Here is a 27073-nt window from a genome sequence, read left to right on the forward strand (position 1 = left end):
CGCCTGAGTCCGCCTCTCCGCGCCCCTGCTTCCCATTGACGCACTTTTTAAGCGTCTTCCCCTTCTCCACCTTTAGGCGAGCAGCAGCAGCAGCAGCGGCAGCAGCAGCAGCAGCGACCAATCACCATGCCCGTGCAGCCTTCGGAGGAAGCTGTTTATGGGACTGCAGCGCTAATTAGGCTCATGAACTAAGAAATGTGTCTGCGCGAACCCGGCGAGGACAGCGATCACATCCATGGATTAGTCTGGAAGTAGCCGAGCACTTTTTCATTTTTTGGCTTCCACGGCGCTGTCGCTCTTTTCCCCACAACTTATTTCACTGCGCAGAAACTTTCCCTATTTTCTTGGGTGTGGAGTATTCTTAAAGCCAGAGCGCCTCGACGACTTCAACTGAAACTGGGGAACCTGGACTATCAGACAATGTTTCAACCAACACCCAAGAGGTGTTTCACTATAGAGTCTTTGGTGGCGAAGGATAATCCAGTACCGGTGTCCCGCTCCGAGGAACCGATCAGGCCAGCGGCTCTGAGCTATGCAAACTCCGGACAGATGCATCCTTTCCTGAACGGCTTTCACTCCGGCGGCAGGAGCGTCTATTCTAACCCGGACTTGGTGTTTGCCGAGGCGGTCTCTCATCAGCCGAACCCCGTGCATTCCGTGGCCCCGCCGCACGCTTTGGCCGCTCACCCGCTCTCCTCCTCACACAGTCCGCACCCTCTTTTCGCCAGCCAGCAAAGGGACCCGTCAACTTTCTACCCCTGGTTATTACACAGATATAGATACTTGGGCCACAGGTTTCAAGGTAAGTGATCGAGCAGCTTTCGTTTGGTGCACTTTTTTCGGCTCGGATCACAGCACAGATGTGACTCTCCATCAGCACACACAGAGAGAGATAGAGAGAGAGAGAGAGAGAGAGAGAGAGAAAGAGAGAGAGAGTGAGGAGTAGAAAGAGAAATATAAACGTGTCAAAGTGAAGATGACCTCTTTTTAAAGCCGTAAATCATCTCCAATCCGCAGCACATTTAAAGGATTATCCCCCCTTAAAGTGACCGTGCAATCAATTTCAACAAAACACTAGAAATAATTTGTTGAGAGTTGAGAAATAACAGTTTCTCGTGTTTCTGCTGTTTGGTGTTCTCTGTTCGTGGCTTTGAAGAAAAAGAGCAGTGGCATATTTGACATGTTTGTACACTGTTAGTCTGCAGGTTATTTATAGCATATGATCTACATCCACGCGTCACAACCAACGAAAAAAACCTCACTGCACCGTGGTTTAATTAGACTAGTTTGACATTTTAATTGCACTTTTACCTTTAAGATAAGAATTACATAATAACACTGGTGCTTTTTCTAGGGAGTCGACGACAATTATTTTATTATTATTATTATTATTATTATTATTATTATTATTATAATAATTATACAATTACGATTACTTCGCTTTGTACTATTTTATTTCTTATTATTTAAATTTCCCCCAGGAAATAAAATGTATCATAAAGTGAATTCAAATTAATTTCGAAGTGTTTTATTTTATTTTTTTCCCTGCTATTGTTTATTTGTAGATGTTCCATTTGTTCGTTTAACCTGCGATTTTGTTTTTGTAAACAAAGACTGTTTTCAAGTTAATTTAATTATGGGCCCACGATTAAACATGCTCTGATAAATGTTAGAACAAATCGACAACGTTAAATAATAATTAAAAGCACACGCTGCTAAATAACAATTGATCTTATTTTATTATTATCATCACATCATATTTGCAGACTCGGTGTGTTATTGTTCCACACTTGTCTGCAGGCCTCGAACTGTTCAAATAATAATACTAATAATATTATTATAATAATAAATACAAAAAAGAGATCATGTCAGACCCTCGTTGTTTTCTGCTCGTTTCCAGGAAATGAAACGAGTCCAGAGAGCTTCCTTTTGCACAACGCGCTGGCCAGAAAGCCCAAAAGAATCCGGACAGCGTTTTCTCCCTCACAACTCCTACGGCTCGAACACGCGTTCGAGAAAAACCATTATGTGGTGGGAGCAGAGAGGAAGCAGCTCGCACACAGCCTTAGCCTCACAGAAACTCAGGTAAGACACACCTTTACTCTCTGTATTTTGTTTTGTTTTGTTTGCGTTCAAACAGCAGCAGTGCTCTTATTTTCTTATTTTTTTTTGTTGTGTGATGCTTTTGTACTTCATAACCTTTTTTTTATTGTGGCCATAAAACGATATTTCGGACGTAGTGTGTGATATTTAAGTGTTTTTCTTTGGCACCGTGCGTCACGAGTATTTTAAAACTAGGCCACTATAATAAAAAAAATATTAACAATGAACAACGATATTGACACGTACAAATAAAGAGCAGTTGTGATATTAGAAAAACAGGCATTTTACAATAATGAAAAATAATAAATTGCACATCGGGTCCATAAACGAGTGTTGTTAACGGAAGACAGAGGCTTTCCTGTTGGATGAAATCCACCGTCATTGTAGAGGCCTAACCTCGTTTCAGGAGGGGTTGGATTACTTTGTTTTGAGGGGGGAGAGAATGTTGCCTTTCAAAATGGAGGGCAAATTAACCAGTTAACCATTTTATGGCATAGGCGATTCAAAGAGCGAGGCGGGCGCACTGGATTTCCCCCTGCCATATTTAAGATGCCGTTTGAGCCGCTGTCTTTTGTCCGCCGCCTCTGTCCTCCTGCACCGCGCGGCCTTTGGAGGAGCTGAAGGGAGAAGTGAACCATCACCTCCTTCAATTAGTCCACTGAAGGCTTATTAAACGCACCTCAGATGCCGTTTAAGGGCTAAAGGGGCCGCGGATTGACAAAGCAGGAACAGACAATTTATCGATTTAGATGTCGTTAATCCCCCCCACGGTACCTTTCATTATCAGCCGAGTCGATTTAGAGGAGTGTGTGAAAATGTATGTTAAGTATGTGACATGGATGTTATTCTTTTGTTTCGTTTACATGCAGCCTGTAGGCTGCACACATGCAACTCTTATTATTGCTGTGAGGGGTGAAAAATAATCAATGAACTATTTTGTTTTTCCGCGAAACATATATTTAAATTTACTAATACTATTTATATTACTTTATTTATTCTTCATTTTAATGGACGGTGTCATGTGTGATAAATTGCACTGTTATAAAATGTCAGTGTAAATGTTCATATATGACGGACATTTTATAGGATGAGCCATACATTCCTATTTTAATATCTAGAAACAGTTAATTTGATTGTTTGGATTCATTAAATATTGCTTTCCTGTCTTTTATTTGTTCAGGTTGTATTTATGCTTGCATGTCATTTTGTCTTTATTATTATATTTTTATTTATTTAAATTCCACTACTGTCTGCTCGTATTTAGCTCTGCTGTCCAAACAATGCGTCCCTTTTACGCGTGGTTTTACGCACCGGCCATTAGCGGTTTATCTCCTGATACTGATCCAGTTTCTCCTCTCCTCTTTTCTTTTCTTTTCCTATCTTTCCTCCCTCCTCAGGTAAAAGTCTGGTTTCAGAACCGGAGGACGAAGTTCAAGCGACAGAAGTTGGAGGAGGAGGGCTCGGAGTCTCAGCAGAAGAAGAAAGGATCGCATCACATAAACCGGTGGAGACTTGCGACCAAACAGGCGAGTCCAGAGGAGATCGATGTCACTTCGGACGATTAAAAAACAAAACAAACAAGACTATATTATGTGATCGTCTGTGTGAAGGAGGACATGGATAAAGGATGCCGTGTAGAGACAATGAGAGAGAGGGTAAACAAAAAAAAGCCAATGTCACATTTCACATCTCCGGAGATCGGCAGCTGAGGGTGAGAGAATCTGACTGGTGGCACTGATGTCACCAGTGGGTCTGTCAGTCCAAATGACCCGGGGAAATGTGACTGACAGTGTCTCAGTGCACCCACCTGCACCCTTCCACCACTACAACCCCCATCTACCACCTCCAAATACTTTCTTCTCCAATTCATATTGGACGTTTGCACTTCAGAAGTTTCTTTAAAAAAAAAAAAAAAAATCAAAAACCGTTTCCACTCAAGATACCAAAACACCAAAATTGCTTTTGTAAAACTTGAAATGCATGGTACAGTTTTTTTTTCTCCTGGTAGTTGTTCTAATTTTTAATTTGACAAGTTTTCTCAAACCAAGAAGAAAAAAAGTGTTTTTAACTCTATTTTCAAACAGAGATGTCGTGCTTCTTCCTTTTTACAAAGTGTGCAGTCTTTCATTAATGATTCTCGTGTAAAAGTGATTGTGAAAAAAATGAAGTAGCGGTGCTGCGTTATAGTGTTTGTTTTTTTAGGAAAAGAGAACAAAAACTCAATTTCGATTTAAAAAAATCTTTTTAAAAAGGTGAATCAGACCACAGATAAAGTACTTAAAGGGAGGCTATCAGCACATTCCTTTGACCTAAAGCTTTACCAATGTGTCGCTGCAGTGGCCCCACGCCACGCAGCTTCTGTCAGGACTCGACCCTCCAGTGAAAGTTGCCACGAAGGACTAAATGCAAGAATTGAGAGGAGAAAAAAAAGAAAAGAGAAAAAAAACTTCAAGCACTGAGCGTATTCCATGTACAGAAATGCTAAAATTTAATGTTTCTGTTAAACCCTCTTTTACAGAATGTAAATAATTTTTGTGTTTGTGTTAAGTTTGCTACAATTTTAACACAAAGTATACTTCCAAGAAGTATGTAATTGTCAATATTTTGTCAATAAAGTTTTATCAATATGTTGCGCGCAAAAAAGTAAAGAGTTTTTTTGGATTACGCGGAGCAGGAGGAGGGAGGCCGTTGACAGGATAAGACAGTGGAGGATCTTTATTATTGTTGCTGTTCTGTTCCATCATCACACAGAATATGACGTGGAGAGGATTTTTTTTTTTAAACTCACAGGAAAAAGCTGCAGTCTGTAATCTGCTCTCTCTGAGTGTGTGTGCGTGTGTGTGCGTGCGCACTGGACAGCGTTAGTTTTATTTTAGAGCAGCAGCTCCTGCTACAAAGAGTCTCCACGAGCTTTTGTGTAGGTGCAAATCAGTTTGGGCAATTATCATGCAAGTAATATGTGGGGGGAAAGGGAGTGCATTGCCCAGTGGTCCACTTTAATCTCTTAATCCACGGATCCAATGGGGCTTGGTTGGACATAATTTAGTACAATCTGACTGGCCCTCGCGACGCGATAAGGGAAGGTTGCAGTGTGCCGCAAAATAGGATCTTTGTTTAAAATCTTGTCTTGTAGGCTCCATCATGCCGCAAGCTGCTGCTGCTCGGGACTGAACGGGATCATTATACAGGACTTCTTTACTGAAGCCTTGAGGCTAAAGCAGGAAATTATTCCCTATTTACGCACAAACAAACAATTCAAGAGCAAAACAATAGAAGTATGCAGCTCAGTTTTAAATCAGACAAATTTATACTGGATTATGATTTTTTTTTTTCCTGGTGTTTTCTGTTGCAAGGTGCACGTTTTTCTGTTTCATAAACTAAAAAAACGGCTGTTTTTTCTATTGCTCTGGTTGACGGGGTGGCATATAGGGAGTTCTTAATCAACCCATAGATTATAACAGCAATAAAATCTTTAGAGAATACCATTAGCTTTGAAAAAAAAACAACCAAAAAAAACCCCTAAAAGCTTTATTACAAACCCAGCTTTGAAATAGGGGGGATTAGAGGACTGAAAGGGTCCCACAATAGTTAGAAGAAAAGGTTTCATGCTAATGAGGTTAATGCCCTTTGTATCTCCGGACTCCACAACTTCATTACTCCTATCTCGGGCAACACCGAGCGGCTCAGAGCTTCACAATCCACTCGAGCTTTTCCCTTCCCTGCCTATAAAGAAGGATTTGATAGCAGTCCTGTTCAAACTAGATAATTATATCTTTTCAAGTTGGAATTAAGATAAAGAAAGTGCAGTGGAGGCGGTGAGCCTTGATCCGCCGCAAACAAATTTGGCGCATTCTCTCTCTCTCCCCTCCCTCCACCCCACCCTGTGTGCGCCTGTATGGACACAGAGGACGAGAAGCTTCTCATTAGAGTCTGGAACCGCTTGATAAATTCAAACGCCTTAGATTTTAACCTGCAAATATCCGTCTTTCTTTTCTCCTCAAAAAATGGTTTGCAACTCTGTTTAAAGAATAAAAAACATGAGAATTTAACAGTTAGATTAAATAGTCTCAATAATTATACCACTTAAACCCCCAGCCTCTTTATATCCCAGATTATTGTAAATATATATTCTGAAATGGTGTAGATTTTTCTTTCTTTTAATTGTTCATAAAACAGAATGTAGTTTACGGGCTAAATTGGGTCGTATTTAAATGATCGAGAAAAACCTCACATTGCGTGTATGTAAACTCATATAACCTATTATTTAGCGTCTTAAATATTCAGCGCGCCGTTTGGTCACATCCTATTAAAGAGCGATCAAGCGCAATTCAAGACGAAATTCAGGTGATTTTAATTGGTTTGGACAGAATTCAAACAGAGCGCGTGTGTGTGTGCAGGCCTACTATATACATACACCACACATTCTTCCTGTTCCACGCTCGTGCTGTGCGTAAAGGGCCGTGGCTGTGGGACCTTTGTTGACCCGCTTATCTAAACTGAAGCTGCTCCTTCATCCAGGAGCCAAACTCTCCATAAAACTCTGTGATTATTGCCTAAAATGTTCATTCACCACCATCAGCAGCAGCAGAAGCAGCAGAACCGGCCCAGTTTCGGACCTGATGGAGCCCCCACCCGCATTAAACATTTAGCCTGCAACGTGAAATGATTATCCGTCATTGAACAGAGTAGTCGGTCCTATCAAGTGACCCCACTGACCCAAAACCTCTAATCTGCAATTAGTAGCTATAATTACGTCCGCTGACAGCACTAATGTGAATAGTGGATGAGGGAGGGAACAGGACGCGCATTAGCGCCGGGAGTCAATAATTGATCGGGAGAAGTGGCTCCTGAAAGGACATGGCTTTGGAGAGTTTGTCAACACGCTGCTGGTGTTACTGCACCAGAACATGTTCTCATCAGGCTGCTGAGCTGAGGTGAGGAGGCGGTGGCACCTGTAAGGCCGCTGCCATCAGCCGCGCCACGCCGCACTAACTTGATCTGTCCCGTTTCACCTGAAACTGATCCCTGAAACGGGAGAATGGAGTCCACACAATTCCCTCGGCCTTGACATAAGGTGCAGCGATAAATATACAAGACTAATGAGCAATTACCATACAATCAGCCCTCAAATGGCTTACAAAATAATAAATTAAACATCCGAGCTCCGGGATTTTGTTTCTTTCTTTATTATTAATAACGAAGGGAGGAGCGTTTGTGGCCATGATGTGCTTCTCTGATCATTTTTGTGCTATAAATGCAGCAATTTACAATTTGCCGTGACCCGCAAATTGCGCAAACACAAGTGCGCAGGCGCGAAAATAACATATTACGTGTTCTTTTTGTTTGTTATGCATCTGAATCGTTTATCAAATTTAGTTTTTTCAATTACGTGCACACATACACATAAACACACTGGCCTGTTGTATTTAATAAGACACACCGTTTAAGATGTATCTCTTAACTGAATTGTTCTAGACAATATAATCTAATCTATATATTGTCAAAAAAAAAACACCACAGTGATGTTATTAATATAAAATGTCAAAAAAAGTAAAGTTACATCTGGAGACAATTATTTATTTTTGCTGTCTTTCCACTCTGCTAAGTGTCCCATTTTCTTTTCTCTCTTTTTTAAAATTTTTTTTTTTTTTACTTTAAATGTTTTTATTCTCCATTATAGCAGATTTTTTTTATGATCAGTTATTTTATTGTTCACATAAAGGCACCATTATAGTCACACAAGTGACATGAGGAAGATTGGAAACAGCAGCAGCAGAAGGGTTTTTGGTTTCTTTCTTCTCCCCAGCACCCCCCCCCCCCCCACCCCTTTGTCTTTGCCTTCACTCCTTCATCGTCATCCTCACTAAAAACCTAAAAAACACATGATGAGTCGAGGAGACCAGACAGCACAGAAAAACAGAAAATAAACTTAGTGGAAAACTATCCATCACAACAGATGAATTTATGGCTCGTTGACACACACTTTGAGAGCCTGGCACCCGACATGTGATTGTTAATAGATGAACAAAGCTGAGAGCCACATTACACGCTGCTGTGACACACCCATGCACAGTTTCAGCCACTGCTCACATCCACTGAGGTCAGACAACACACAGACAACAAATGTCACACAGCCACATGTGACAAACAGCCATTTCATACTGCGAAATATCAGAAACAGCAAACTTTTTTTTCTGTCAGCCTGCACATGCAGACAGACGCCTCTTTCTCCTTGTGTGTCAGGCTTCTCGTTGGCCTGGCTCCCATAATGCCCTGCACACAGTCCACAGACACCTCCAGCATCTGCCTGAACTTGGCCTGCTCCGTGCTCCAACCACACACTGCACAGACACAGCTCAGTTTAGGGAAGCCGCAGAAAGTTTTACTACCTTTAATAGCTGTTTTTCCTCTTATTATTTCTAGCGGCCTGTGCAGTAAATATCTATTTGCAGTCATTAATATTCTTCACGATCTGCTGAAAAGCCATAAAGTCCAAACGTCCGTTTTCCTTGATGATAGGGGGAAGTTGGCCTGCAATGTAATGCAGTTTCATTTGCATATAAGTGTTTCCCACTTGCCCACCAGCTATGAAGGGAGCACATTTTCAACCCTTGTCCTCTGAAGTTCCAAACTGCAAACATGTTATAGGTTGTATCTGCAACCAGCAATATGCTTAGCTCACTAATGTGTAACATATGGCGGACTGTACACCTGATAAAATACCTCAGGGGCCCTGCAGTTTGGAAAATCCTCAATTCGTTCCCTAAATAAAACAAACAATGGCCTCACTAAATATATCACATGTGCCTGCTGAACTATTTTGTGTCCCCTCCCACAACCACCAGCAGGTCTGTGAGCTTGCAGGCCGGAGCCGTGGCACAACCAGAGGGTACTTTTCAAAATAATAGCACAGGTTTTTTTATACACTCCTGCTTTTATTTGCTGAAGCTACAATGCTCTTGTGTTAAAGCCATACCAACTCTACTGTCTGTGTCTTCCCATGAAATCAGCTCTAAAACTGGGGTCTTGGTCCACTTTTCTTCTCCGGTTTCATCTCTTTGCTGCAAAATGTGGCTACAATTAGAGCTGAAATGGAATATAGCTGGTGGTGTGTTGGTGTGCTTGTTTTTGAGCAGACAGGTGAAATTGTGGGCACCTGTTCTTCTGTCCTTGCTCTGCTCTCCACTGAACTTTGCTATGTCTCCCCCTCTTGGTGGCTGGGAGGGAGAAAAATCTGCCCCCAAAAAACATGAAATATCAAGTTTCCATTGGCTGTGTCTGACAGCAGTTGAGTGCTTAGTGTCTGGAACGTGAGGCGGTATAAAATACTAGTGGTGGACTTTTTGGACAGCTGTCTGTGTGCACTTGGGTAATGGATGGTCCCTCGCTTTTTTAACTTAAGATCATTTTCAGTGTGAGTGTAAACTGAACTAGGGCACATTTCAAAAAAGTAAATTTAGTTATTTTTTCATGAGAATAAATTAGTGTTGGAAAATTGAACTAAAAAAAGAAAACAACTTCACAAGTAAAAAATACTGATCTAATAGCCTCATTATAACCTTACCCTTATTACTGTTCCCATTTGTTTAAATAACGCAATACAAACCGATCATTAATAGAGCTTGTTTTAAAAAAAAAATGAAGTTTGCAAATTAACACCAGCTTTTTGTTTATTATTTAATTAATAAAAGTGTTTACAAAAACAAGTACAGACCTCATTTATAAGTCTAAGCTCTTTGCTGTAGGAGTTGGCCTTTAAAATAATCAAATAAATAGGGAAATAAAAAGGTAACACTTCATTACTTCATTAACAATATGGGAATAGTATAGTAATTATTTTTGACAATACGATGGTCATGCCATCTTATTTTTATAGTAATAAACAAGCAATGGCTTGGTCGTATAACAATGGACAATGTGAGTCATTAATGAGGATGGATTTTACATTTATGACAAACATTTTCATGTTGTTATGTTGTCACTGTACTGTAATGGAAAGTGTTACAAAGCCAAATACATTCTTCCAACACACCCTTGTAAAAAATTCATCATGTGGGGCTGTTTTGATATGTTATCTATTTATAACAATACACAATTTAATATGATTATAAAACAATAACAACAATCCACAGAGGACCAATAGGTTTAAAGATAATAACATTTCCTAATCGCAGTTAAAGACTATGACACTCAAACAAATGATGAAATGGAAAAGTATGTGAGCTTACCGAGTTAAAAGAATAACAGTTTACACAGGGTTTAAGTACTTTTTTTTCTCTAATTTTGGGGCGGAGAATGTTTCCCTCGACTAATTTCTCAATGACGCCAAACTCTACAACAGTCAACACCCACAGCACACCAGCGAGGGCTTCATGAAACCTCCTGCACTGCTTCATGTGGCGTCTCTGTGAATCCCGACCAAAAACGCTTATGCCAGCTCTCATTAGCTTTTCACGTAACACCAAAGTTATTTGTGGCACCAGTGCAAAACCGTGCCAATTCCTTGGTCAGTGCTGTCATAATACCATCATCCCTGCTGCTCAACAGACACTCGGTGTTGGTTTTAACATGACTAACATGCGCAAACAATCATTTCTGTGGGGGGTTGTGTGTGTGTGCATGTGCCTCCAGTATTTCTGTATACGTATAGTATGGCTAGTGGGTTTCTGTGTAATATCTGTTTATTCTTTTGGTGGGAAAAAACTACTAAACAAGTAGTTTTGTTTCATGAGACTGAGGACTAAAACTGCAGCTGGGAGAAGCATAAGTTGGATCAAAAAAAAATAATATATATATATATAATACATTTTCATAAGCTGAAAAGGTAAGAGAACATCAACACTTAATACTTAACCCTTAGAACAGGGCTGCTTTTCCCCATTACTATATTTAAAAGTACAGTATATATACAATGTAAAAATCGGATTGAAATGGTTTTATTTTGTACACATAAGAAGACAAAAAAATTCCACATTTTTTAAAGCCTGATTATGTGACCTATAAACACAGAACCCCAGATGTCCATATAGGACTTGTATTATTCCCAATTTACCAAGGGTGCACTTGCGGCACAGATCCATGCAAAGTGAGCACTAAGGGTTAATACTAGTGATGAATGTGTGTCAGTGGAAAATACAGTGAGTGACATCTAAATACAAGCTGGTTTCTATGACAGTGCATTACAATTGTTTAACCAAATTGTCATGCATTCAATTAAAAAAAAAAAGAAGCTCAGTTGACTCTCTATTAGTAACCAGTTGACACGTATTCAACTGATAAGTGACATACAATTAACTAACTGCCACTATAAACTGTCGTCTCTAACCCAAACCCTGTATTAAAGTGCCTGTTGACTATAAATACTATTTTTGCATAATTTAACAACATATGATCACAACTATGACACATTCTTAGTTGATTATCTGTTGACAATATGTTAATTGTCAAGTCAACATCAAATCGTATGTTAGATGACAATTAGTCCCCGATCTGATGACAGTCAACTACCCTATAGTTGGCAATCAACAGTCTATTAGTGGGGATCCTGCACATGCATCTGTAAATGTGTGTCAGGATCATCTAATTAGAGGGGAAAATGGTTGAGAACAGTAGATACAAAAAGTGTCTGTTGACATGATACTGAATACCTGTTGATTACTGGTATAAATGAAGTTGTGCGAGTTCTAAACCACATCCTTTTTATGCTGAAACGGTACTCACTTTTATTGCACCAACTTTTCCACCTTCCTCAAGTGCAAAGACTTTTATGATGTTTTTTTAAGATTGTCTTAAACAGGCGGAAGAGAAACACATTTACAGACGTGTTGCAGTTCCTGTATGTTGACAGGGCGGAAAAAAAGTGTTTGGTTGTTTGTTCTGTGCATAAAAGCAGCGTTTCTGTACCACTGCTCAGAGAGGTGAAGCACTGTCTTGACAGATGGTGTCAATGATTGGTCATAGTAATTCAGGTTGTGACATCCATTACGTGCCAATGAACACCTTAGCACCTCTGCAGAGAAAGAAATCGCAATTATACATGCTAATCATTCACCAACATAATGTTCTTCCCACACGGTGCAGAGCTTAGCCATTGAAGGAGAGGGATGCTAACGTTGTCTAACGATTTCAAGTGGACTTTCTGAGAGCTTATAATTAATAACAAGCATAACTTCTTGGGCTTATGCAAGCTTAAGGTGAAACAGTTGCTATACAGCTGCAGTGGCAGCCACGATATAATTGCAGGTCGTGTGAACGTCTGCGCTGCGAATGCACGTAACATGCGGAAATGAGTGACAGGTGACTGTTGAGTCACGCCACGTGTGATGATCTACGTGGCTGACGTGATTCTGGACAATTAAAGGAGAAATAGGTGCAACAGTAGAATATATAAACACGGTAATGGCAATATGTGTCTTTTCAGGTCCAATTATGGCATAAGTCAGTGGACATGGTCTTCTGTGGGCCGTCCTATGTGTTTTTACGCAGGATGTAAGAGTAGCAGCTAGCAGGGTGTGTAAGAGCTGCGGGTTATTTTGTATTTGAAAGTGAGGGCATGGCAAATCAGACCACTTCACACATGAAAGGCACTGTAGGTCCATTTAATTCTCAGTGCCTCTCTTACACTGGATCTCAATGTCCTTTTAGGGGGACTCCAGAGGCTAGTTAAAAGGTGTCTGATTCTCACCATGAATCTAATTAGATCTCTGACTGAGGTCTTAACATCTCCTTTGAAAAAACAGAAGAAGAAATGCATGGAGGAATAAGGTGCTAAAGCACCTACGCCTCGCATCCACTGCACCTTGGCCCGAGCTGTCCCCTGCTCCCTCCTTTTCTGGAGAAAAACAAAGTCCTGCAGGCTAATGAAGTTTGTAATTAAGGAGATTCTGTCAGGCTGAATGAGTAATTAGGACATGGTTCCTCGGATGTGTTAATGGCGGTCAGGCTCAGCGGAGCACAGACTGCACGTATGGCCAAAGAGAGCAGTAAATGAAAGGGAGAGCGAGAAGGGTGTTTGCTTTTCACTTGATTCAGATCAGTTTTCTTTCACAGAGGAGGTTCATCATGTTTGCTGCAATTAAAAGTAACGCAGCATCGTTTGAGAAAGACACAAGGGACATAAAAAATTGTCTGCCTTGATTATTGTTTCCATGTGTCTACATAGAAACATTACTGCATTTGTTAGCCTACTAGTTCCCTATATATTTCTGATGTGTTGTGAAATCAGATATAATTTGAGGGAAATGGCTGTGGGACAGGACCACGCTCTGTTCCCGGTGAAGACATCTCCGTTCTAATTATCTCATTTACTCCAGATTGGTTGACTGGGCTGCTGATAAAGAAAGTTCACCTGGCCTCAATTAACTATATTTATCTCAGATTATCCCTCCATGAGATTTCTGCTCGAGCAAAAGATTAGCTTTATTAAGAGTTGCATATGCAGGATGAATAAATTTTCAGACAAAGTGACATCTCTTAAGAATGAGAAATTAAATCAATGAAATGAGAATCAAAAGGAAAGAAGGAGCTGCGCAGTTCTCCGGCTGTGCTTGTTTTATTTTACCTGCTGTGGGAAAAAAAAATCACAATTTACATCTAATGACGCTCTGACAGCAAATGGAAAAATCATATAATAATATTGTCGTAAAACTGTAGTGTGGAACTTTTAACCTAACAAATGACCATTACCATTGCTAAATGAGTTCACACAATGATGATTAAGCCTATCAGTTCCACACAACTCTCTGTGTTTCTCAGTAGGGATGCACGATATTAGAATTTTTGTCAACATTATACGTTTCCATTGATACACTTCTCTGGTAAAATAGACATATTTTTCGTACTCATGTCACAGCAGATGTGACATTTATTTTACTCATTGAGTAAAATAAATAAACATAAAAAAAAACAATTTTAGAAGGTGTAGTCATTAGTCATATCAGTAGATCTTGGTGTGTTTACCGATATCCGATAATATATTTTAAAGCCAATATCTTTCGATATTGTGCCAATGATATTGTGCATCCCTATTTCTCAGTTGGTGACATTCCCTCACTGCACAACACTGTGCTAGTAAAGCAAGACGGCTACAAACAGGTTAGAGTTTGACTATAAACACAATGATGTGTCCACAAAAACTTTAACAAGTGAATCCTACTGCTCAGAAAACCTGCTCGTTCAGCAGTTTGACGGGATAAAAGCTTCTTAGCTCTGCCTGCTCCTGCTTTGCTGATGTATACACAAACGTACCCTCAGTACAAAAATAATAACATCACCAACAACAAAAATCAACAAAAATTAACCTAACCCTGCACCACAGTTGCTAATCCAAAAAGAAAAATGTAGAACAATGGTGAGAAGTGTGCACATGTGGATTTGCACTGATCTGGCACAAATGTAAATGTATAGCTGGTGTGATCATAAAATAAATCCTAAAGTGAGGACACCTGATAGTCATGCATGCTTACCAGTAAAAGAACAGATGAGAGTATTTACAAACTGATGTCCTTCACAGATACAGTACAGTGATTCTCCTCCAAGGTGTCTCCCTTTGATCTCAGGTTAACCTCTACATTCTCTGAAACCATTTACACTGTTTAGACTGGGAAGTGTCCCGCTGCGAGGCACAACACCTGGGCTTTGAACCTATGACCTCACATCTGAGTGCTCAGGCTGAAGCCTCCCGCTGCCTCCCGGTTAGCTAAGGGATCAACGTGGACAGACAAGCCCAAAACTCTTCATTTCCTGTTTCACCTGCAACCAACCTTTCCCAAACTGAAAGAAAAAAATAATAATGCCACCTGTGTTTCAGGTAATATAATCAACAGAACTAACTTTCACAGCCATTTTGTGAGTAAAACCCAGAGGGAAAATTTGTAAATGAGGAGGACTTTTTTCAACTTGTGACATCTTCATAACAAATATGTTTTTATATACACATAACAAACAGGTTTTAAAGCAAATTTGCAGATTGTTCCACTTCATCACCACTTTTGTTTTCTTTGGACAGTGCAAACAGATAAAAGTTGACAAGAGAGATCTGAGTTGCAGACTCATTACAGGTTAAGTAGAACAGGTGTTTGTCAGCTCCAGGCAGACCTACGTCGATGAGACCTTTTCATGTCGGCTACTTCCTCACACATTAGTCTTCGGCCAAATTGCTCTGAGTGGAGACATCACCCCACCCATCCCCCCTCGTCCATCATGACCTCTCTACCCTCTGCACTGCAGGCAGGACTGGAGATAAAAAAAGCAGAAAAATGGCTCTAGGAATCCTAAATATTAGTGGTTGTAAATCAGCCCCCAGTGGCCTATGAATAGCAATTATCTTTTTTCGCACTAATAAATCCCCCCAGTCAAAGATAAGATGGTTTCCCTTCCCTAAGCTGCAGTAAAAACAGCTAAGTACTGAGCAAGCAAAAATGGGAGGGGTGCAGCAAATAAATGAGCACTCTTTAGCTGTGGATTACACTTAGTCATAAGAGAAAATGTGTATTTTCTTTGTGCTGATGGTTGAGCTGTGTGTCAAGTATTAACTGACACAATCACAGGACTTTAGAGAATTTAGATGATATTGAGACACAAATGGCAAACTAAAGCTCTTATCAGCCTCATCAGTACCTGCTAACATGATTCACTTTGGGGCTCAGTGATTTTTGAGGCCGATACAAGTGCTGAGATTTCTCAAAATGTCACCACAGTCGGGGGAACAGAGGTTTTACTGATCCAGTAGGAACAGTATCTGATTTTAACTTTAAACATATCAGCATGGACCAGGTTTAGCCGGTGTACTTAACTGACCATCCTAGCTGAGTCCCCGTCTCCTGTGCTGAGTGTTACCACTGACAATAAGTTCATTTTTACCTCTGCACTCCACTGGGATTCACAAGACTTTATGCACATATAGGAGAAAAAGAATACAATCAGCAGCAATGAGGCTTTTCATTTCTCCTATAAGGTGAGTGAACTCTTATACCATGTAAAGACTTGAGTTAACCTCATTAAGCTCGCTCACACACAAGATACATAATTATCCCTGAGAGGATAGCCAGTGCTAATACAAATTAGAAAGATAATTAAGCCACTGAGACTGGCCATTGCATCTCCCAGTGCACTGGACCCATAGAGCCATTATGGTGAATTAGAGCCTTTGTTTACAGTCACAACAAGAGCCTTTTACCACTGGTCATGTTTGTCAGAAGTGCAATATAACCTGATTCCAAATTTACTGCGCCTCATTTGCATACAATACTTTGGGAATGGAGTGCACACCAGGTGTCAGAGTTATAAACGCGGAGCAGAGGCAAGATAATGTGAATTCTTTTCTTGCCAGTGTCAGATGTGACGAGTTCACAACGCCTCACCTCGCTATAAGCAAAGAACATTGAGTCTGTTGGCAAGAAAGTGCCTTTGGGTGCTCATAAAAAATCAATCTCAGTGACAATTCACCTCTGCAGTATGCATTGTATCTGGCCGTCTCTGTAACGAGGCACTTTAGTGCCCTGCCCTGCTGACAGCTACTTCAAAGATGACTCCTCAAGCAATATTTTCTCTCTTCCTCTTTGCAAACTCTCAGTCAAACAGGAACAATAAATCTAGACGATCTTGACATTCCTCTTTAGATCATATGATACCTGAATATCAGCAGAGTAAAAAGTCAAAACTGCTCCAGTCTATGCACAACAAACACATATGGTGAGCTGCACGGTCAGGTCTCTCTCTGCAGCATCATGATTAGATCAGGGCTGGACTTTTTTTGGTGAAAATATGTCTCGAGAAAAGGATAAGTACACACAGCTGGATGCATTTTAGAGAGCAATTCCCTTTTGTCATAGGAAGAGCACACACTGTGTTAGGCCAAGAGGAAAATGCTGCTGCGTTTTAGTGCACCATAACAATTGTGGGGGAAATTATTGCACTTTAAAAATGCAACAATACAGCCCGTAATGTTGAAATGTTTTTGGCCATGTACAGATTTCTTTTTTCCCCCCTCAGCTTGCATGGTGAGGAGCACACTGCTGGTTGTGTGCCAACTCTGCCTCCTGTGGTTTCACGCATAACAACCTTGCATGTGCACAGCTCTAAGTAAAGCATTGATTTAAGAGGGCACTTCTTCTTTCCACAGCTTTAGCAAAACAAGCCCCTATGTTTGGATAGACCCGGTAAGCAGCTCACTGACCTGAGCAGTGGGTCAGATTAAGTTAGACCCCTTCTTCACCTCTGCCTCCCTCCCTCCCTTCTTCCCTGCCAGCCCAACCTAGAATGAGGAAAAGGGAAAGTGCTCTTCAGGGCAGGCGGGTCTGCCAGCCAGGTCAGGGGAGTTGCTCAAGAAAACAGGAAACTGACAAGAGAGACAAATGATAGGGCTCAGCCAACCACAGGCGTTTAAGCACCTTGCCACATCCATAATTGCTGCAAGAGTACTACTTAGAAAGGTTTTTAAAATAATACACACCTTGTGGGGTTTCATTTTTAAAAATGAACAGTTTCTCACAAAGTCATGTCTATTCCACATAGTAACTATTGTGTGACCACAGTGAGCTCATTCCAGGTAACCACTGAAGCCTGCCTGAGATGAACTGAGGATAATAACCAGTAAAGGAGCTCTTACAGTTTGTCATAAACCATCTGCTTCAATCCACAATTAAAAGAAACATTAACTTTGTGTGTGTTATTTTCTGGAAAACCGCAAAGCAAACATTGTGACACGGCAACAGTCTGAACAGATATTATCGACTGACCCCGCTGAGACTGTTCACAATAAGTTAGCTATATATTTTCTCTGGACAAGCTGGAGGGAGGATTCTGTGTGTGTGTGTGTGTGTGTGTGAGGGGAGGTGGGTTCAGCAGAGAAGCTGCTTTTGGCCAAAGGCAAAGATAAGCTCAGGGGAGTGGAGGTGGTGGCGGAGCACTATGGATTGAGCCAAGCAATCAGTGACCTATCTAGGGCGGTGTTTAGTGGTGCTGTAAGATCTGCTAAACAAGCCCTAATTTCCCCTGTTGTAGGAGATGTGTGAGTTGAGGTGGAAAGGGGCAGGAGGAGGGGAGGCCTTTGGTCTGTCAAAGTGGAGTTAATCTGAACCTGAGGCATCACGTTCATTTTTGATGGAGGCCAGAGATAGGACCGCGAGGCGGAGGAGGAGGAGGGCTGGAAGGATGAAAGATCACCCACACCTGTGAGGGGCTGCTGAAAGTTACAACTCACTCAAAGAGGCCTTTCTATCACTGCACCATTTGTCAAAGATGATGGGGCAGCAGCAGCAGCAACAGCAGCAACGGCAAGAGCTTCACTCTATTTCTGTTTCCAATGGTGGCTCATCATGTGGCCTCATTGCTACGGGATAAAGATTACACTGATTTGTCTCTTCAACAATAAATCTTTTCCAAATGCAGATTCATTGCATATTTTTGGGATGAGAACTAATTTCAAGACATAACGTAATATTGTTCCATTTTTTTTGTGAGGCAATTCCTCTATCACAACAAAGTCGATGAAACAAAATGAATGCCTCTTTTGGTTTAGAGTGTGAATGAATGAATTCCATCATTTATTTTTAGATTAATATGAAGCACCATCTCCTGAGGTTAACTGTTTTCAGACTAGAGGGATGGTATGTGTGAACGTAAATGTCCAAAGAAGTCACTCTGGAGATTCTCCTGTCAAATCTCCGCACAATGTCCTAATGACTAACCCTAACACTAGCTCATGTGAGAGCGCAGCAGGAGAAACTCCATGTGTCCATGATCCATAGCAAGTGAATGTGCAGGCCAGATGCCACCCCCTCGCCTGGACCTTTTGAAATATCCTGCTTTCATGAACGCATCTCACCCAGACAGCATCCTGCTACATTTGACATATGTCAGTGGCAAATTCTTCAGAAAGTCCAGACCCAAATACCGGACCTCCAGACATTTATCCAGCGTTCATGTCTAAAAGTGGCCCAGGTTTCATCAGGGCTGTCATTTTACTTATAACCCCCCCACCCCCCGGTGTCTTTACACCACAAAAAAACAGACATGATGATAAACGTAACAAAACTGCTAATTGTGTCAAAGTTAGAACAGTGAGGTAGGAGAGAGATCATCTTCTGTTAATAGATAGTAGTAATAAAGTCAATGAATCATAATTTTAAACACAATAGTAATATTGTTTCTACTGTATTTGTTGCATTTTCTATTCTTCAATAAATGCGTTTAACTATTTGATCATTCTTTTATACATAACCTTTCCTTTGTGTCTTTGAGTGTATTGAAAGGTGCTTCATGGCAGCTCAGACTCAGCATGCCGCATGCACAGCACATCTGTATCAGAGGGATTGTGTGTGTGTGTGTGTGTGTGTGTTATGTAGATAGATAGATAGATGGAGAGCTCATGTACTCTATGTGTGTTTGGCAGGTGGGCAGCATCACATGTATACGGCATATCTTCACAACTGCCCCCTTTGTCCCAACATGACAGGCTGAATTCCCTGGCAGACATTGCCGCTCATAAACAAAAACATATGGAGGCAGAGAATCATAAAGATTTCGTTTCCACTGCCCTGGAGTCCCACTGAGACTAAAGTATCAACTTAAGTCAAAGAACGAGTGTATACTGTGAGACAGCAAATCTGCAAATTATTATCCAGACAAGGGGAATAAGCATCTCCCCTCCAGAAAACAAGGCGAGCTCCCAGCTGGGAATGAAAATGATTTTGTTCTACATGTGTATATTTTAAATGGTTTCGCGTTAATTGTGCACTCATGTTAACATATGAGATGTTTTACAAGTGAAACAGGTTTGCTTTGACATTGCTGCTAGACACATTACCTTTCGGGATCTGTGGTGTTCTAGCTCTTCACGACCATGAAATCTCATATGGGGAATGTTTTTTTGTGGAGTGTGGTTTGGATTTTCATGCTTTCGATTTTCACTTGAAATTCAATTTTCATATGTTCGCCAGGGCTGTGCAAGACTTTGAGTGTGATACGGATTGTATTTATATGTAAGTAGTGTATATACTGTACATATGTGTGGTGAACAGGAGAACAAATTCAACCTTTTTCTCTCAGCTTTTCTCATGACAATCTTTAAATGTTTAAATGTTGACAGGGCAATTGCTCGTGCCATTTATGAACAAAGCAAAACCACTACAATGAGTGAACTAACAGATACACATTCATATTTAACTGCTTACTGACACACATATCTAATCAGCCAATCACATGGCACCAACTCAATGAATTTATGTATGTAGACATGGTCAAGAGGACCTGCTGAAGTTCAAACTGAGCATCAGAATACGGACAAAAGGAGATTTAAGTGAGTTTGAATGTCACCAACAACCATGCACCATTCAAAGTCACTTTAATCACCTGTCTTCCCCATTCCGAAAATGCCTTATTGATGCCAGCGGTCAGAGGAGAACGTCCAGACTAATTCAAAATGAAACCAAGTAACTCAAATAAACACAGATGCAATCTCTGAACACACAGAGCCTTGAAGGCAGTGGACTACAGCAGCAGAAGACCACACCAGGTGCCGCTCTATTAGAAGTCATGTGTGCTTTATAATGTTGGCCGATAAGTGTATGTATGTGCACATTGCCGGTGTTAGCGGCAGATTGAGGCTTGTGTGGAATAAATGCGAGCGAAAATGCCTGCAAGGCAGGATTCCTGGAAAAGCTAATAAGTCAGGAACTATCCATTTTATAATGATATAGTGTTGTGAAAAACAAGTGAAACAGCAGCTCACAGATCACATTTCACACTCAAGGCCAATTACGATGTTTTAAAGAAAACCAAGACCATTTGAACATGACCAAAGCTTAGTAATGGCTCTGTCTACACCCTTAACACTACCACAGTGGAGGCAGGAAGACTCATTACTCTGTAGTAGTCATCCAGAGGAAAATCTCAGTGGAAAAAATAATAGGTAAATTTTAACACCAGTGAGCCACATCTTAAGTTACAAACTGGATGGAGTAGCAGTGTTGACTGGAAATAACAATCAATAGACCATGTCACGGAGCACCTCATTTGTAATCGCCAGCTCACCCCTTTCATTTGCCAGTGTTTTTGAAAGAGGCACCATATCATAATGACTGTGAACAGCTAACTGGTGATGTTGGGTGTGAGAAAGTGTTGCTGGAATATTTCGCCACATGGAGGGCAGACCAATTGTGTGTACAGCACCGTCTCTGCAGGGATTAGTGGTGCCATTAAGTGGCGATGAGCTGCAGTGGGGGGGCCACATCCCCTGCTCCCTCATTAAATCGCTGGCAGCTGCCCTTTATAACAACTCTGCTTTGCCACTATACTGTACCATCAGCACCCTTGCAGCACCCATGGTGCCAGTTTAGGACCCTTGACCCTGCTGCAGTCTTCTTTGACAGCCCAAAGAAACTTTAATTGCAGGCTATTACGAGAAAAGAACAGATGGTTTGCATGCATACACACATGTATTTTTCATTTATCTTTTTTAAAGATAGGTAAAGACAGGTAAGATGTTTTAACAATTTCCTGCAGCATATCAGCAGATACAGCACAGTAAAATGCACATCTTTTTGGTTAATTTAATTTATTTAAAGGTACAGAGTACCAAGATTTATAGGTTAAGTTGCATGTTGCAGCAGCACCTTAGCCTGCTGTCGTTTGTCCATTGCTTGCTATTGTAAAAACATGGTGATCCAAAGTGGCGGCCTCAGCAGACCTAGCTCTTGATATAAATATAAGAGACTCATTCAAAGGTAATGAAAAACAACAATTAATACAATCAGGCGACAGTAGACTTTAAAATATTATTATTATTGTTGTTATTATTATTATTATCATTATCGTTATTATTATTATTATTGTTAAAATAAAATAAGGGGATGTGTGAACACAGAACTGATTTGCTCTACTAGTTACCTGTTTCTCTTATAGACACAGAACTCTCGTAGCTCTATAATCCATTACAAAAAATAAAAAAAAGGTCCAAGAACAATCAAATTTAATTTGATTTAATGTTATAATGTTGTAATCTGCACCAAACAAACAAAACAAAAAACCCTGAATGCATCTAGGTTCTGACTCTATCTTTATGAAAGCACATCTGTAAAGGTTCAGCTCAACGCATTTCTGAATGCATTCTAAAAAGACTTCCTCCTTTTGAATGAGAGGTGGAACATCTTCAAGAACCCCAAGCAGGTCCAGTTGCTTTCAAATAGCATGTAGAAATACAAAAGCACTTTAAAATGTCCACTGTAATTCTTAATAAGAACCGTAAAAAAGAGACAAGAGGCGAATCCAAGGCCGTTTAGTTTCAGTGGTTTCAGTGTTACAGAGCACAGCAATCCTGCTCCGGTCTTGGCCCCTGAGGCAACGGAGCTGAGGTGAGGTCTCAGAAATACAATCATACACACATGGATTTGGAGAAATTAGACTTTCACGTAAATGTAAGCATTTACAGGTGGCAAATATCCTGTTGGATTTCACAAATGTAAAAGCTTAAGCATGACACCCAGAGGCTACCGCATACACAACACAAACATTTATGTAGGAAATGTATAGTATCCAATGTTAAACAAATCTGTGGTATGTATTTCACACCTCCAGTAGTAACATTTACCACCCAAATACAATTTCACTGTCACGGTGTAAGAAAACACAAACTGTAATATTCTATCTATGGCAATCACAACTCTACTGGTGGATAAACAACTGAAATCTCTAACCTATGTCAATCTCTGATATCGGTACCATGGAATATGAGTGTAATTTCAAGGTAATTAAGATGATCTCCTTCCTATTTATTTTTTCAATTTACGTGCCTTTTCAGTTATATCATTTTCCATACATCACCCCTGGAAGTAGTTAAATCAAATTTGCATCCCTTGCATTGAGTATATCACAACCCTGATTGCATCTGCAAATCCACCTGCTTTCCAGGGTTTGACTTTAGTCATGCTTTGTGTAATTACATCGCTGAGGAACAGTGGCGGCGTGTGAGACGACTGAGCTACATCGATACTGAATGAAGTAAACACTCATTCCAGTTTCTACTCCTGCCTGACGTTTGCGACTCTTTCACTGTAGCGGAACAGAGATTGTAAAGATGATTGCTGCCACTCAGGCCTACAATTTGTTACCTAGTGTGTTGTCATTACCTGGAGAGCCACTGCAGTTAAAAGAGAATAACAGCCATAATGGAGATCTCTATCCAAGGTTACATATCTGATCGAGGGGCTTTAAAGATCAAAGAGCCAGCCAGCCAAACATTTGGCATTCCTCACAGAGTTTCTTTTGATGTTGTGGACCGCCTCCCTTCAAAGGTGTTGTCTTCATATCACCATGAAGATGTAAACATTTTTACTGTTAATCCATTTCATAATTTCGTGTTTGCTTTTAGGGTTGAGCCATATGTGTGTTATGCACAACAGCCCAAAGAAAAGTGCAGATCTCTGATCCGTTTCCTAATATTGTTTAAAAAGCAAGAACACATAAAATAAGAAATGTCCGTTTGCCTTACTGAAGTTTTGTATTTGCTCACTTGCAATAACTATTGTTCAGTAGAAAGTCCTCATGCATTCCAGGTGAAGACAATCTTGCGGAAATCTGATAAAAACGTAATTTTATTTGTATTTATTTTGACAGAGATATCTTTGATTTAGCATGCATCACCTAGATTATGCCTGGAAGGCAGGAGGCGGCGATTATCTGGCAAAATGTCTGCAAAGTAAAGAATATTAATGACGAGTGTAACGTGAGCCCAATCACTTCCCCAGGAAAAAAATTATAGCGGATTATTTCTGAAAGGCAGAAAAACATGCCGCTTATTAAATCATTTCTCTTCCACCCTTCTTCATGCTTTTCATGGGTGGTCAACAGTAATCAGTTTACCGTCTGGCTCTTTCAGGGTGTTAAGACATCCACTTTTCATGCGTTCACACAGTATGATAGTTTCAAGCACCCATTTATATTAATCCCTGTTAAAGTTTTGTGCAGTCCCTCTAAAAGAAAACCAAACCTCCCACTTTTAATCTGAAACCTATGTTTTTTCTTCTTTTTTGTGAAAAAGGATTTACCTATAATTCTCGTTGCCTGCATCCCTTCCCCCCACATGCAGGAAATGCATTTGCACTCTTATTCCACACACACACACATGCAGGAACACAAATGCAAACACACACACTGTATAATTTATAAAGCCTAAGCTCTTTCAATACTCCAAAATGCCAGATAAACTTTTCTCATTTGCTCCTAATTTGGTCACGCAAGATAATGCCAACATCTGAAGGCTTTTTAAACTGCTTTAAAAAAAAATTCCTGAAAGGAGCTGGCAGTGGCACCTCTGCACCTTGTCAGCTCCAATAATTATTTCCAATCCGGAGCTAGCCCTTAATGTGCTGATTAATCCAGCCCTCTCCTTGCTGTGAGATGCATTCAGCTCCATTAATTTTTCAAAAAGGCCTCACTCTTTTTGCTGGGAGCCCTGCAGATGTCAGGGCTGTGGCAGAGAGAGCCATTAGAAGTTAACACCTCCCACTCCCATGAGACTGGCATGGACTTCACCCTCCCTCATTCTAATGCCAAGCAGCCACATTAAGGATGTCAGCTGCCAAGCCTGGCATTCTCAGAATTTGTACAACACCATCTAAGCAACCCCCCCTCCCCCAACCTACTTCACCTCAAAATAAGAAGAACAAAACAGCCTTAATGAGAGTGGTTTCAAGAAACCAACATGATGCAAAACAAAGTGGAGGCATGCTCAGCCTCTCACAAGCAATATCAACATCTCCGCTTTCGTTTCCTGGGAACATTGAGGACTCGTGGAGATTCTCATGTCGTGTGTCACTCTCCTCCAAGCGCTCAAAGATTCCTAGCCAGGTCTGAGATCAGCCTCTGTGAAAACGTTGTTCAGAACAACTCACTGGCCAGTGTGTTCGAATTCAAAATGATTTGAAATCTGTGCTCCAACCTCCTCTCACTCCAGAGCTTTGTGCTGCTCCCCCCTCACACAGACTGGTTACAAGCTGTCTCAATTGAGGAAATCCCCCCCTTCAACCAGCTTTTATCTGCCGATAGGTAGGTGAATGGTGGAAATTAGGATTCCTGGAGAGACTTGGGATGCAGAGAATAGAAACAAAGACTTCCCCATGTCGGGAACCGATGTCTCTTTTTCCACTGCTTTTCCCTTTCATCCCGAGGGCTCCTGTCAGACAGAGAGAAGGAGAAGGAGAGCACATATAATACCTTTTAAGAGGCTGCCAGTTCTCTCCCATGCGATAAGCTCTGCTCGAATCACAATAGAGTTTCAGGACCCTGCAGTCACCCCACTGTAGGCCTGAGAACACACTCCAGCATACACATCAACATCGATATGCAAACCACATTGAAATATAGCACTGTAGCTAATTGCATGTTGGATCCATTTCATACCAACAGCTTTTTCTTTGTGATCAACCAAATTGTCTTCAGAGTTTCGCCATTCTCTCTTAAGTTGCAATACAGTGAAGCACTTAAAGCTGTAGGGCGTAACTTAATGTCCATTGCATTCAAAATATTGTCAAATAAGTTGACACAATGTTGATTAAGTCTATCAGGTCCACACGACTCTCTCTATGTTTCTGAAAATAGAGACGGTCAAACCTCATGGTGCCTGGCGACATTCTTGCGTCTTTTGTTTCAGATGGACTGAGGCAACAGCAACATTGTGCAAGCAAAACGTGATGACCGCAAACATAAAGAAGCATGCACAAAATGTTTTGGAAGTGAATTCTACTGCTCACAACACTCTTGAACCCGCCTGCTCTCATGCTGCTACTGTATACACACAAATGCTCCCTCAGTCAGGTCTGATAGTATTGCTTGGTAGAGCTCATTTTTAGGTGAAGGATGTCGCATACAAATAATACACACATCATTACATTGTTTCTGTTTACAAAGCCCAAACAGAGGCAGAATAATAACATTAACAAAAAAAGAATACCACAAAATATTCACTGCAGCTTTAAACACAAAATCATCTTTTTGTACCACAATGTTCAGGTTGCCAATATGTAAATTACTTAATGCAACACCGCAACCATGCATACACTTTTTTGTGCACAATCCCCCACTGCAAAGTATTCAAAAATCTGTATAAACATAGGCAGTGTCAAAATCCCAGCCCTTTTGAATGTTAATGAAACGGAGGTGCTAGGATGTCAGAAATCTGTCCAGTAATGATAACAGTACAACTCCTGTTTACACTGAGCACGCTTCAGCTCCCAAAACCCAAAGTGCAGCCTCATTTACGTGCTAATGTGGGGAGGCAGATAAAGGACGGAGGAGCGATCACATGCCCTGTCAGAGAGTCACCCTTTGAACCATCCCTCATGCTGGTGAAGAGGGGGGGAAATTAAAGAGCCTCAGCAGGTTTACCACTTTTCAAACACAACTCATACTCCACTCGAGTCGTCACATTTGTGACAGAGAGGAAAATAAATGCATTATTGCCGTAATGCACATACAACCAAGCTTTCAGTGCAGGAGTTCACTCTTCATGCTCATGTACAGGAGATTTTCTTTGACAATTAATCCTTGTGATTGTGTGAATGGAGCAGAATCAAGTCAAGCCTGATGTAATGTACATGGCAGCGCCAAACACAGCCATATATTTGTGGAATTAAGTGCACAGTAGCATATTAAATGCTTCAGAGGCAGAGTGCTCCCAGTGTTTCAGAGCAGACCAGGCTGTCGCTCAGAGTTATTATCCCACAGAGAATTATTACTTGTCTCTACATTTCTCCTTAATTTTTGACAAGTTTTTTAGCTACCTGCGGCTCATTGTTTTGGTTTGGTTTTTATGTTTTGATTCACTCAGCAGGGAGATTTTTTTTCAGTGAAAAAGATCCATGCATCACTTACAAAGTCACACAAAGTTAGAAACCAGCTGCTGACTGTGTAGTGGAGCAATGACAGCCTGACATTTTGCTCAGAGGTTAGAAGAGACAGGAAAAGAACAAAGAGG

At 40.8% G+C, this 27073-nt stretch overlaps 1 protein-coding gene across 1 annotated transcript; it reads left to right on the top strand.

Annotated features, from left to right (window-relative positions):
• Positions 1-81: 81 nt before the first annotated feature.
• Positions 82-4730, top strand: emx2 (empty spiracles homeobox 2). Its single transcript, XM_058650726.1, has 3 exons — positions 82-802; positions 1901-2085; positions 3501-4730. The coding sequence occupies exons 1-3, from the start codon at positions 421-423 to the stop codon at positions 3666-3668; spliced, it is 735 nt and encodes a 244-aa protein (XP_058506709.1). The 5' UTR covers positions 82-420; the 3' UTR covers positions 3669-4730.
• The last annotated feature ends 22343 nt before the right edge of the window (positions 4731-27073 follow it).

This window comes from Solea solea, chromosome 15, assembly GCF_958295425.1.
Source record: "Solea solea chromosome 15, fSolSol10.1, whole genome shotgun sequence".
NCBI lineage: Eukaryota > Metazoa > Chordata > Actinopteri > Pleuronectiformes > Soleidae > Solea > Solea solea.